General features: G+C 40.3%; 1 protein-coding gene across 3 annotated transcripts in view; it reads left to right on the top strand.

The window, feature by feature from the left end:
- Window positions 1-12,058, top strand: part of LOC117269091 (roundabout homolog 1-like) — a 127,997-nt gene extending 115,939 nt beyond the window's left edge. For 2 of the 3 annotated variants that reach the window (XM_033645957.2, XM_078172231.1), the window contains 15 exons: window positions 865-986; window positions 1,158-1,329; window positions 1,650-1,847; window positions 2,581-2,607; window positions 4,083-4,122; window positions 4,317-4,471; window positions 4,640-5,005; window positions 5,090-5,209; window positions 5,302-5,437; window positions 7,821-7,973; window positions 8,084-8,535; window positions 9,571-9,711; window positions 9,806-10,027; window positions 10,112-10,266; window positions 11,887-12,058. In XM_033645957.2, the coding sequence (XP_033501848.2) occupies window positions 865-986; window positions 1,158-1,329; window positions 1,650-1,847; window positions 2,581-2,607; window positions 4,083-4,122; window positions 4,317-4,471; window positions 4,640-5,005; window positions 5,090-5,209; window positions 5,302-5,437; window positions 7,821-7,973; window positions 8,084-8,535; window positions 9,571-9,711; window positions 9,806-10,027; window positions 10,112-10,266; window positions 11,887-11,901 (2,474 nt within the window). In that variant the 3' untranslated portion in view covers window positions 11,902-12,058. The remainder of the gene's footprint in view (window positions 1-864; window positions 987-1,157; window positions 1,330-1,649; window positions 1,848-2,580; window positions 2,608-4,082; window positions 4,123-4,316; window positions 4,472-4,639; window positions 5,006-5,089; window positions 5,210-5,301; window positions 5,438-7,820; window positions 7,974-8,083; window positions 8,536-9,570; window positions 9,712-9,805; window positions 10,028-10,111; window positions 10,267-11,886) is intronic. The other variant, XM_078172230.1, reaches the window with a different exon arrangement.
- The last annotated feature ends 2,070 nt before the right edge of the window (window positions 12,059-14,128 follow it).

Below are 14,128 nucleotides of genomic sequence, written 5' to 3'. Positions count from 1 at the left end.
GCATCACATGTAAACCTATCTGCAGGGAGTAATGAAGGCGGTGTCCAGACACAAAACTCTAAATATGTTCTGCTGTTTCAGTAAACATTTCAAACGTGTGTTGTCTGACTGAATTATGGTGCTGTTAGTTTGCTGCTAGACCACCCTTGTATTACAGGTGCATACCTCCCTTTGTGTGCAGGATGTAAGAGAGCAAACAGTTTTTTGACCACAGCAAAAATCTTAGTCTTTTAAAGGCCAAACACCAACAAATATGGACTAAAGCAGAAAAGTTCATATCTTTTCTCTTTTTTTTTTAAATAAATTGTGTTTTTTACACGTAAACACAATCCTATGCAGCCACCACTGGAATCTAATCTACAAATAGTATAATACTGAAAATATTACTAAATATCACTAAAATTCAACATGGATTATTTTTTTTATAAGCTGCTTTCCCTATTATTGTTAATGATAAACATCTGTGGAGAGGGTGAGGCATAAACATTTTTCGGCTTCTGAAAAGGGGCATGAAAGCATGAAACCTTCATCAGTCTAATCTTTATCTGCAACTGTGCAAAAATACCAGGTTTTAACAGAATGAATAGACATGAAAAAAAATGCTGCACAACATTTGCATGTCAATTTAGAATTCCAATGTCAAAGTAATGAGTGAATTTTAGAAGCTTTAAACTTTCCTATGCACCCGTAATGCAATTCTTCAGTTTCTTTCAGTTATGGTATATTTGGAGAACAATGCAGAGGCCATGTATGTTTTTTAGAATGCAATACTACAAGGGATGCAGACCACACCTGCGACACAGACAGCATGAGATGCAGTTGTGTTTATGTCTGCATGGTTAACTGTATACCTCATTGTCTTAGCCCCAAGCAGAGCACCCCAGGGCGTTACAGTGACAAAGAGCGATGCCAATGGGACTGCCATCCTGGTTGCCTGGAAACCGCCTCCGGAACGGGAAGAGGCTGGAGTCATTCAGGAGTACAAGGTAAGAAAAGGAGGCCCCCACCCTTTCCTGTACACATGCTCTGAATCATGTGCATTATAGTTAAATTGTAAATGGCGTCTTTGTGAGGCTGATGATGCCTCTTGTGTTTCCGGATGCGTCCTTCAGGCAGGCACTGTCATCTCGTTTCCTCTCGTCAACTTCTCTTGACAGATCTGGTGCCTGGGTAATGAGAGCCGCTATCACGTGAACCAGTCGGTCGACGGCTCCACCTTCTCTGTGCTCATCTCCGGTCTGGCGCCAGGAATTCGATACAGCGTGGAGGTTGCGGCCAGCAATGGTGCTGGTCCTGGGGTCAAGAGTGATGTTACTTTTTTTCAATTAGGTAAGAGTCTGTCCAGAAAAGGTGATGGTTTAGGAAAATGTCACAAAACTAGGCCTTAAAACAGCAATAGCCTAGGGTGTAAATTTTTGTAACATTCCTTAGCTTCCTTTTCTTTACAGAATTCATGAAAAATCAATAAAGCATAATACTGTGCTTACCCTGCTGTTACTTATCCTTTCAGATAGTTTAACGATGCTCTTCTATTTTTGCTGCTGCATCAACATTTGTAAACAGAAATCTCCAGTTTTGCTTTGTGTACATCATTGCAGTTATTTTTGTGCACATATAATGTCTCCTCTCTTTCCTCTTTTCCTGGTTAGACTCTGCAGGCCAGATGATGGATATCAGTGAGGAAAGAGACACGTTGTCTCAGATCTCAGATGTGGTGAGGCAGCCGGCATTTATCGCTGGCATTGGCGCCACCTGCTGGCTGGTCCTCATGATTTTCAGTGTGTGGCTCTACCGTCACCGCAAGAAGAGAAGTGGCCTCAGCAGTACATACACCGGCATCCGCAAGGGTGTGTGTTTCTCTGTTGTGTGTATATTTAAGAAAGGTAGATGGATAGATGTATGTGTGATCAAGATGGCAACTATATTGGGCAAGTGTGCGTTTGCAAAACAGGTTATCATGTTGCTTTTGTGGGTACATTTGAAGGTCGTCATGACTATAGAGGGGACAAGACATGACATGTTGCCACCACACTAAAGAGCAGTCTTCATCTCTGTGATATTAAGGAATAATTTCAGAAGCTGATAAGTAGATCACATCAAAGGGTGAAAAATACTGTGGTTTAATCTTCCTTTGACACAAAGACTTTAGAAACAAATTTGCATTTGCGACTATGCAGACAGTGAAAGGCTGACCTTTATCCGCTCATTTGTAGAGTGTCATTTCCTCAACACAGCACAGTTCTTAGAGGCACAGGCCTGTCAACCTGCCATTACCCTGTCTGCTACAATATCACTGTTATTTTCCCACTCTCTCTGTGTGTTCGCCTGTCACCCCCATTAACCTTCACCTGGACACTTGTCAGAGACAGAGGCAGCAGTAAAGCAGATGGCATGTGGTTATTTAAATGTGTGTACACGTCAGTTTTTCACATGAAGAGATGTCCATCACACAGCAGAGAGTACATGCATGGCATGTCAAAACCTCAGTGTGAGCACATAGCTTCTACAACAATAAGGTGTATAGAAATGATTTCACTATGCTCATCTTACTCTATTCCCTGACATTGTCTGTCCCTACAGTGCCCTCATTCACCTTTACACCTACAGGTATGTACGCTTTGATTTTTCTGCTAATGTGTGTGATATACTTTATGTATTTAGCAAGTCACTTATTAGAGTGTTTTTTTTATCCAGTTCAAACAATCCCAAGATGAAATTACATTCTTTCTCTTTGAAGTATTGGTGAGAGCTGATATTTACAGTTCAGTTGTTCATGGTCATTTACATCACTGGTTCCCAACCTGGGGTGCTAATACCTACTATAGGTCGCTATAGCTTCACAGGGGGTCGCAAAGCCTTCTCGATTTTAAGAGGTGTAAGAAAACTGTTTTGCACCTATACAGCAGGCATATATTCCAGTATTTCATTCATCTCTGTGAAGAAAACTTAATGAAACTCGTAATTTTTTTTAAGTGTAGATTATTATTGAACTTTACAGGTTAAGGGCACGGTGAAGGCCTGAACACAGTGTTTAGAAAAGTATGCTGTTAAAACAACCAAAGAGCTATCAGAACAATCAGTGTGAGGGAGAAAACACATTGAGTTTGTCAAAAAAAAGCCTATTGAATATGTATTATTGTTAAAATTAAAACAAAATACATAATACAGACAGAGAACCGTTTAAAAAGTTCTGAAAAATACCAAGAAAACTCATCTCTTACGTAAAATTCACAGAAATGACCTGCTCCAAATTCATTTTAATCACTCATTTTACACAGGCTTCCTGCAGTTATTGCATTCACTATTTGGGTTAATTTTAGAGTTTATCAGTTGTTCTGTACTTATTGTTATGCATTGAGCAAAGTAAGAAATGTTCATAAAATATGTCATTTAGTCAGGGCTCATCAGTTTCAATGATCGGTAAGGGGTCCCTTAGGGAAAATGGTTGGAAACAATTGATTTACATATAGAAATGAAACAAATGGGAGTACAACTTAAAGTGAAAGTGAAATAAAGTAAGATTACATAAGTAAAACATAAAGAATCTGAGCCAAAAGGGAAAGTGATTAAATAATTCTCTAAGTGTTGTGTAGCATCTGTTTCCACAGCATATGACTGCAGTATAAGCAAGTAAATATATGTGTTGAATCATATCATGGATTTTGCTGATCATAATAAAGCAACAATGTGCTTTTGCATAAATATCTATAGTATATGCTGATTCTGTGCTGAGCTAGGTTAGCTTTATATGACTAAATAAGAGAAATATGTCCTCTGCTGGAGAATTTTTATTTGTTTGATGTTTTACTGTTGCTGGAGGAGAAACTGTTTCAAACCGTGTCTCTGAATCAATTCTGAAGTTTTATGGAGGTTGGTGAAGGCACAGGCAATTATTTGTGTTGTGTTACTGCACATTAAATCACAGAGTCAGTCTTTCGATGGAAGCATGTATTGAAGTGAGTGTAGACTTTTGACTTTATAGAAATTCTACCTGCCTTTCATGGTTTCGTTTTCTCTGCCTTTGGCACTTCCTGTTTTTGACAGCTCATCAAGGTTTAATGTTTTTCTGTTTCTCTTTGCAGTGGCGTATCAAAGAGGAGAGTCTGTGTGCAGTGCTGGCAGGTGAGTGATATTTTTGTCTCTTTGTGTTATATAAAGACTCACAGGACACATGCACTTACACTGTGGAATCACTAGGGGGAGGTGTCTCCCTTCTCCACACGATGACTGTAATGCATCCTCCCTGTGCTCACTCATCAGTGATAAATTTGAACAGCAGGTTTTGATTGACAGCACTGTGGTCCTCCTTGTTGCAGACCTGGCCTTCTCAGCATGGGTGAACCTCTAAACCAGCTGTGGCTGCCAGACAATTGGCCAAATGCATGTGCCAATCACAAGGACTGTAGCATCAACTGCTGCAATAATGGCAATGGCACCAGTGACAGTAACATGACAACATACAGCCGACCAGGTTAGTGCAAGACTGAGTTCACGTCAAGGTCCAGGCACTGCAGGAGTCTCTGAGATATATGCTGTCATGGCATCTTATACAATTCACATGGCTTCCAGCAATGCTGAAGCTTTTGTGACTTGTGTTTTTGCTGTGTTCATGTGCTCCTTTGTTTCCTGCTCTCTTCAGCCGACTGCATAGCTAACTATGGAAATCATCCAGAAAACAAGCAGGGGGGACAGCTTGGTTCTGAGACGGCCATTTACAGCGATGTGAACCTTTCCAACAAGCTCAACGAGATTAAAACGTTCAACAACTCCAACTTGTGCTATGCGAGTCCAGGAGGAGATTCAGCAGCCACGTATGAACCCATCCCATACGCCACCACACAGCTCATTCAGGCCAGCATCAAGAATAAGGCAGCCACCGGTGGCGCTATAGCAGAACCTCTGGACATGCCCTGCTGGAAACAGCCCCCCAACCCACCTCCAATACCAAAGGAGATGGCAGCACAGATGCAGTACAACATAATTGAGCAAAACATGCTCAATAAAGGTAGATTACAGTTAAATTTTATTCTCTTTACACCATTTCTATGAAAAAAAGCTGTTGCAGATTTTCTAGTTTCTTTGTCTTCAGATCATCTGCAAGGAGCTGAAGGGATGATCCATCCTAAAACTATCCCCTACAACCAGAGCCGTGATCACAGCACAGGAGGCTCACACCACAGCTCTGACAGAGGCAGCAACAGCACCTCAGGTAAGGCCAACGGCTACTTTGTACAGTAGTGAATTTTAATGAGGCGAGCTATAAGTCTGTGTTTTCCTTGATGTTTTCTTCTCATCTCTCAGGGAGTCAAAATCAAAAGAAGGGAACACGAGCCCCAAAGATCCCAAAACATAATGCAGTAAACTGGGGAGAAGCCCTGTCTCCTCCTCATGCTAATGCCTGGGACTGTGATGAGTACAGCATACCCATGGAAAGGAGGTGAGGGGGAAAAGACAAACACAGATGCCAGCACTTTTATACAGCACAAACTAAGGCCTTGTTCAGGATGCCAGCCTATTTTTTTAAATCCAGATTGTATCCAGATTGATTTGAGGAAGTCTGGACAGCTAAAACCACATGAAATGCAATGTTTGCATATCTGATCCAAACCACATTTGGAGGTGGTTTGACATGTGATCCTGGTCACATTTCTGCAGATGCGTCTAGGCTTTCTGGCAGCTCAAATCGAATTTCAAAGTCTCTTTGAACACAACATGCAATGACATTGTCAAATCTAGAGTGACGGAGGTGCTGAGCAGATCCATGCTGCTACCAGCAAAGCACTAAAGAAGACAACAAGGGGAACAACACTCTGTAGACAGACACCGAAATAAAATGTTTAGAGGGCAAAATGATGGACCTCCGTTTCTCAAGCTTCCGCGTCACCAGTGTTGCTATGTATTTACTGAGGCCTATGTCGTTATGCCTTTAATAGTGCGGACAGTCTGTCCTCAAGATCTGATTTGAGAAATAAATCTGATTTGCCTGCAGACTGAACGTAGCCTATCACACAGACATGCATAGCTCATTCAACTGGTAGTGTTTAGGTGGGGTGTCAAAAGAGAGCTGCAGTGGTGCACCTCAAAATGCCCAAAAATATCCCCCAAACATATTACTTCATTTGCTCTCAACTGAGTGAATAAAATTAGATTTTAAAAAAGGGAAAAAATTATAATGAAGGTGTCAGTGTGTCATGTTTAATATTATGCTGCTCCTTAGTAAAGTGTAGCCCACCAGGATAAATTAAAATTAACAACAACAAAAAAATAATAACATAATAAAGTTATCAGACTCATACAAGCATAATTGGAGGTACGCTGTGAACATCTGCAAACCTTCCGTCAAAACAGACCTTGATGTCACAACCAATACTATTCAGCAACGCTGTCAAAATTAGCACAGTTATTTATTTATTTTTTGCATTTGTGTAAAAAAACTGTTGCTGCGTTTTGTTTACTTCCGAGTACTGCCAAACCAGCTGGCTAGGATAGGGATGATAATAGTTTTAGATGGAAAGTTTCCTTTTAAAAAGTTGCCTGACAAATCTTTGGAAGAAGTATTATGCTGGTTTTGCAAAGTCAAATTTAATTACCTCTGAAGTAACTCATCTATGACATACATCCTCAAAGCAGAGCACCCTACCAAAACTACAGGGCTTCCCCAATCTACAATACAGAACAGCAGTGTGGTGTTTGTTGGCGAATATTGACACCTGTCAGTGAAACGGTAACTAATGGATAGCTGAAAACTGCTGCCCAGTTAACACAGTAGAAGGTGGACTGGTCATTTGAAATGGATTGACAGACAGCTTTTATAATCCACCCTCGAGAGGAACAATCGCGCCAAGAGCACACACTTTGTATTAGGGCTGGGTATCCTTTGAAAAATGACCTTTAAAATTATCCTTAAAAATCACACCAATACAAACTGAGTACTTCATTTGGTGCAAATGACACATTGTGAAAACCTAGGACACAACAAGTTTAAACGCACAAAAGATGAGTAATTTTGTCTAATGAGTTAAGCATTTTTTCTAACCAAAGTAATTTACAGTTTACTTTCCAATGTTTTGGTGGCACCTGACCACAATGAACTGCATTTCTCCGTCAAATACATCGCACCTCACTTCACCACACCACAGACTGTATGGTCTGCAGCTGCTGCGGTGGCGGGCCAGTCACATGTTGCATTAAACTGAAGAGCGCTTGTGATGATTGGTTGCAGACAAAACCATTCAAAAAGTTATCTTTTTCTAGATCTACAAAAACAAAAAGGATCGAATGCAGGTAAAGTTTCGATACTAAGTGATACTGGCTTATTTCGGTCAATACCTTAAAAGTATCAAATATTGATACCCAGCTCAACTTTGTGTGAAGGCAAAGGGGCACAGAGGATGAACAGCATAATGACAACTACTTACACAATTACAATTTATCACAGCCATTTGTGCAGTTAGTTTATTTTTTATCGATCAACAGCCCTATTTATAAGCAATCTAATTATACAATTTAGATTCTTGTTGTCAGACAGTCTACTATGACAGCAGGTTTTATATAATTGAAATGACTTCATAAAATGGACAATGAACGGAACAGAAACAAGCATGCATTCAAGAGATGTGCAGTATTTCAGCAATAAAAAACAGATGGTGCAGAAAGCTTATTTTTCATCATTGTACATTTTTCTATGATGGAAATTTGTGTTTTGATGGCGGACCAAGGGATTTGCATTGATGTCTAATGGGCTGTGACTAATGTGCTGGGACTGCCAGCACCCCTCATTCCTTTTGCTATTACCTCATGTCAGTTGTCCTTTTCTTCAGTTTTGATCCAGAGGAGAGAATAGAGGGCTGCCCGACTCCACCAGTTAGAGGGGCAGCCTCATCCCCTACTGAAGTGTCCTATAGTCACCCATCTCACACAGCACCACAGGGAGACCAGAGCAATGGCCCGCATGATGGATCTGAGCACCTCAGGTAACCGCAGTAAACCTTCCTGACACTGCATTCAGTCATTTTTAACTGACACTGTACTTTTTTTTTTTGGTTGTGACAAGACTGCACAGATTTTTTAATCCACTTTACAGCCAGCACATCACCAGCCACCCTCGCCCTCTTTCCCCAACACACACCTACAGCTCCATACCCTTCTGCATTGACACCGATGTACAGGAAGAGGATGAGGAGGAGGAAGAGGCAGAGGAGGAGACAGACGCAGAGCTCGCTGATAGTCATTTCAGCCAACACCACGACCGGCAGAAGCACAAACACCAGCTGCACCATCCCTCTTCACACAAGCTGCTCCTCCATGGGCTGGAGCAGACCCCAGCCTCAAGTACTGGGGATCTGGACCGATCAGTCACAGGGTCCATGGTTAATAGCTGGGGCTCAGCATCTGAGGACAACATCTCATCTGGCAGGTCCAGTGTTGTCAGCACCTCGGAAGGATCCTTCTTTACAGATGGCGATTTCAACCAGGCAGTAACGTCTTCGCGGGATATTGTCGGCCTGCGCATGTGCAGATACCCAGAGGAGTCAGGTGAGAAAGCTTCAGGGGACAAAGGTTTGATTTTGTGTTCAAGCCTATGAGCTACATTAGTGCCATGGCTCAAGGGATGGCAATGTTGGTCTTTCATTCAGTCCACCACTACTTCTGTATTTGATGAAATGTTGTACAGAGTCATGGTCCCCAGAGGATGATCATCATACATCATGACGTTATTCAATCCACAAAATCGTTTGGATTGATTTTTCTCTGACAATTAATTACAGTATTAGCACATTAAAATCAACTTAAAGTTTACTGTTACATGCACTAGAGGTGTACAGAGATGTCATTATATACATATCTTCAACCAACAAAATTTAATGTTTCAATATATGTATTATGATAGAAGATTGGAAGTTGGCATGGCTAATACCAGAAGTTTCATTAAACTGGGCAAATGTTGTATTTTCTAACCAGATATTCATTGGCAATGCAGTTGTTCTGCCTTCAAATCATCAAACTATGAACTATCTTAATGCCTATGAAATAAATCCTGAAATAAATAAGGAAATACATATATAAATAAATGTAAATATAAGTAAGTCAATATGATTTAATAAATACACAGACCTTGTATTGTGTATTTTTCAAATGACTTCTTATGTATTTATTTTTAGGGTACTTCTACTTCATAATTCCACATGCATTTCCCAGCTTTTTTATTATCATCTGTTTACATAACCAACACATATTAGGTAGGCTGTTAGCTGAGATTATGCATTATGCAATCAGAAGGATAGGAAAAGAAATGACTAGTTTGTGAAATCAAAGTCCTATCTTGCAAACAAAATTAGAATTTTTATATTGTGGCCATCACAATGATATGAATTGATTTGAGGAAACATGCGCAAACATTTAATTTTCTTTTCCTGAATAACAACAGGCAACTTGGGGTAGAATAAATATATGTTTCCATCCCATTATTTGTGCCACCCTGCACAAGGTATTCAGTTTCGGATACATCCCTTAAATGTACCAGTTCATGCGATCTTAACATTAAATGCTATGTCTGTGTGATAATTTCAGGCCGGCGGCCCCAGCGACCCAGCAGCCCCATGTCCACAGACAGCAACATGAGTCCTGCAATAACACATAAAAGACCAAGAAGGCATAAACAGAACCAGTCTGGTCAACAGGGCTACCAACCCAAAGATGTCTTCAATGATGGTAAAGACTGAACCCAGAACGAGATTAGGGATTTTACTCCCATTTATCTTCTGATAACTAACATTTGGATCCCTGTGCTCTGCTGTGTCCCCAGACTCCTGCATGCCTCTAAATTTTCCCAGCCAGATGTCCCATGGTGACTATAAAGCAAGGGGGGCCACGCTGCCCCGGATGGGCTCTGGGGAGGCACGGGGTCGAAGAGGCAGCACTGGGACTCACAGGGTCAAAGAGGCATCGGGTGAGCATAGAGAGAACCAGGACAAGCACAAGACTCCACAAGGAGGAAAAGGAAGCAGCAAAAGCCGACAGCACTCAGGTACTGGATGGACTCATGCTTTGGAGCTTTTTAATAAGTAGTTAAGCCAGCAGCTGACTAAAACCTTTTTTCTTTCTTCTCCAGAATTTGGGGATGTCCTCCTGTATAGTCGTCCCTCCTTCCCATCAGGTCAAGCTCAGAGGGAGCCTGATGATACTAATTCAGCCAGCTTTATGTCATGTGGAGACTCAAGGACCAAACAGGGAGGACAGGTGGCACCTACAGGACAGGTTGAAGAGGTAAACCAAAATCAGGAATCAAATCATCAGTCACATAGAAATAGTCTTTAAGCTATTTCATGTATATTTATTTTGCCCAAATATGTAGCTTGCTCTATCGAAATCAGTCAGATGTCACAACAGCTCATTTCTTTATAAACATGGATTTTTGGTCAGTTCAGGTTTTGTTTGATTGTAAATAAGTAAAGTCTCGGCTCTCAGAATATGAAACTCGTATAGCCAAATACAGAGAATAAATTCAGTTTTGAAGCTTGTAAATGCACGATGACAAGCTAGCAGCGAAACACTTGTCACCTCATTCCTCCCTCTATGTCTTCCTGACATTAGGAATGAAAGGTTTAACGTTATATTAACAAGGCCAGGTCCCGAACAGTGGGTTTTCCTCTGATCTTAAATAATGTCTTGGCTTTCAGAATATTTAAACCTTTTAAAGCCCGAGTGTTTAGGATTTAGTGGCATCTAGGGGTGAGGTGCAGAACTGGTACTTTTCCTGCCTGCCATGCATGAAGGAGAACCACAATGGCCGATGCAAAATCACAAATGGCCAAGTCTAGAGCCAGTGTTTAGTTTGTCCCATTCTGGGCTACTGTTGAAAAACTGTCAGACTCCATGGAAGAGGACTTGCCACATATGTAGATATAAACAGCTTATTCTAAGGTAATGAAAACACAATGATTTTTAATTTCAATTGATTATAAACTAATGAAAACAAAGTTACAAATATTATATTCAGTTTCTGTCAATAGATGATCCTGGATCTTTCAAACATATACCAGGTCACCACTAATGACCCACTTGAGCTAGTTCTAAGCAGCTTAGCTTTGGCATCAAAATATAGCATTGTGTTTTTAAACTTTTGTCAGTATGGACTTGCTACACATTGTTAGTTTGGTTAGATTGTCCACAATTCAATCGCTCCGTTCAATGTACGGAGACTATGAGCACCACAGTATAATTCATTCAGATTTACCTGCATGCTAAACAAAAGAGACACCGTGAACGTGCTGATTCCCTACTTTTGAAGCAGTCATAAAGTTCTTTAGTCGGTGAGGGTCCACCAATCAAAAGGGTTTTTTTTTTTTTAATATTGTCATGTGAGGTCCATTGCTATAACTGTAAGATGACAGACCACACTTCTTCTGACATAAACAATATTTCCTCCACTTCCTGCACAGTATTGTTGGGTATGCTTGTTTTTGTTACCTTGCTGGGTACAAAATAAGTGTCCCCAGGCTTTTCTGTATATTTTTCACCTCAAGACAGCCCACAGACTAAAGCATGTGCTCCCACTTTGGAAGGCCATTGAGCTCAGTCATTTACCTTTGCAGCCACCATACTAAAAACTCTTTTCTCAAGATCAGGGCTTGGCAAGAGTCATGATGTAATGGATGTATTTTACTTAATACTGGAACATAACATCAGTACTGATATTATTAGAAAGCCTGTAATGTCCTCTTTTCAACAGCGCACAAAACTCAAAATGTGTTTCAGGGTCAGTGTAGCTGAAAATGATAGAGCAAGTCACATATTTGTATTTTATCATCTGTGACACAAGTGAGCAAACAACTTCAATTGATAAGTGCAATGAGAAAAAAACATGACACTGTTTTGTTTCCACAGTTCCTGAAAAGCTAAGAAGCAATGCAAGCACTAAAGGAATATCCTGCAGTTGCTTCAGACGAAGGACTATGACCTTGACCTTATGGAAAAAAAGACTCTTTAAATACTGCACAATACATGCTATTGTTTTCTACTTTAAATTTCTCATTAGGTGTTGGAAAAAAAAGAAAAAGTGCTCTCATGTTTAAGTCTGTGGACTTCAATTTGATGCACTGTTTATTGTTTGTGTTTTTTGGGTGACCAGCCTCCAGGAGCCTGAATCGCTGGTCGCTCAATAAAGCAAGATGAATGCACATTTGATGGCGGTTGTGAGTGTCTACACAAATATTGTCCATGGTGACTGCTTGATGCGGACCATACATGATCTTTGCCTGTCAGTTGTCTTGTTATTTTACTGTAATTGATATTCAGTCATTACCAGCCATCTTGTAAATTCTTGAAATTGTTTACTGCCACAGAAGTGCTTCAAATTCAAATTTTATATAACAGTGTTAATGTTTTATAAGTGATGTACATCTTGTCTTTGTATTATTTGTTCTACTTTGGTTATAAAAGCACAATCACTTAATTTTATTCTAAGTCTTTATTATATGAATTTCAGTCTGGAGGGAATCAGTCTTTGGAGTCTTGTTAATCGTTTCATCAGTTTGCCTCAGGCTGAGAAAATGATTGTTGATTGTGATTGTGCATTCGGTTGCGTACATTTGAGCTGCTTTCATTCAGATTTGAACTATCTGTTGTGTGTACTGAGAGAATTGCATGCAGATTCACCTGTAGGAGCTTTTACTTAACATCTTGTCTGCTTTGTCTTCCCTTTGGGATGATGAAAAACCTGGTCATGGACTGGTTCCATTTATTGTTTTCTCCCCTGAGTCCATTTCATTTAGTCCTGTGTGGCCATAACTCCTGGAGTAGGACTGGACAATATGCTTAATTTATCCACTTACTGATCATGAGTCTTTGACCAACCTGAATTCACTCATATGGCAAATTTTAGAGGAAAAAAAAACTTAAACCTGTCAAATATTAGAAAGCCAGTTTAAGAAGGTGAATATTATCAGGCACTGATGTATAAAACAATAATATTGCTTATGTACAGTTATAAAGTTAAATTTACATTGTGCTATAGATTTTAGTCATATTGTCCAGCCCTATTCTCTAAGTTATATATGGAGCAAATATGTCACTTTAACTACTCTGTTTCAATAAATATTGCTGTTCCTTAAGCAACAACAACAAATAATCTTTCAATTCATTCTTGTATTCATTCCAGTGAAACACTAAAAATCTTCACACTAGTTTTTGCCAGGCAAAGATGGCAAACAGCCTAGTCACTAAAAGAAGATGTTAGCAGTGTACGTTTCTGCAAACCACAATCAGCTACATTAAAGGCCAAAACACACCGGTAGCAAATGCTGCAAATCAAAAAATAGGCCTCTATCATGTTATTTTCAATTATGTCGGCAGCAGCTAGATGTACGTTTGCGCTCCTGGATGTGCCGCCCCACGGCATTTTATGCCACTGTCCTATTTCCAGCCTCGTTGCCCCCACAATAAAAAATTTAAAATGCATTTTTCACCCACTCGCTCTCTGCTTGTACATACCAGCTCCTGTAGCAGCTCTTTTTCTCTGCTCCTTTGGCAGCTCGACTCCTCTCCTAACCATTGATGTATAAGAGAACTCCGTAGCTGTTGCCATGTCTCGTGTGTGATGAAGAATATCTCAAGCTGAATGGCCCACAATCCCATTCATTAGTTATAAAGATCGTGGCCAAAAAGCCTGGCGAGTCATACCTCTCCAGACTGGCTCCTCAGATGAGAAATCAAGTTTAATTAGTGGATGTCCACACATGATTTTTAGCTAATGGATAGGTGGAGGAAGTACAGATCTTTCACTTAGTAGTAGTAATAAATTTGCGTGTTTATCTGTTGACAAGCTGCACTGCAACATGTCCAGTGTATGCTCCCACTTGACGCACGTCACTTGACATGGCATGCCACATCAGTGTGTTATCAGCTTTACACCTTCATACGTATCACAGCAAGGGTTCTGAAGTGCTGTAATATGTAAAATGTGTTTGTCTCGTGGAGGTGGAGGGGATGGTGGATGACATACTCTTGCCAAGCTGCAGACCACTACCATCGCAATTTTACAAGTAGCTTTTTAGGTACCAAATGTGGATGTGTTTTTAGCGACCCGTTGTGTTCGCTTTAGTTTTGTTAAAACTAAAGCTGAAAAGAA

This window comes from Epinephelus lanceolatus, chromosome 11 (assembly GCF_041903045.1).
Source record: "Epinephelus lanceolatus isolate andai-2023 chromosome 11, ASM4190304v1, whole genome shotgun sequence".
Lineage (NCBI taxonomy): Eukaryota > Metazoa > Chordata > Actinopteri > Perciformes > Serranidae > Epinephelus > Epinephelus lanceolatus.
This window is presented reverse-complemented; position numbering and strand designations above follow the sequence as displayed.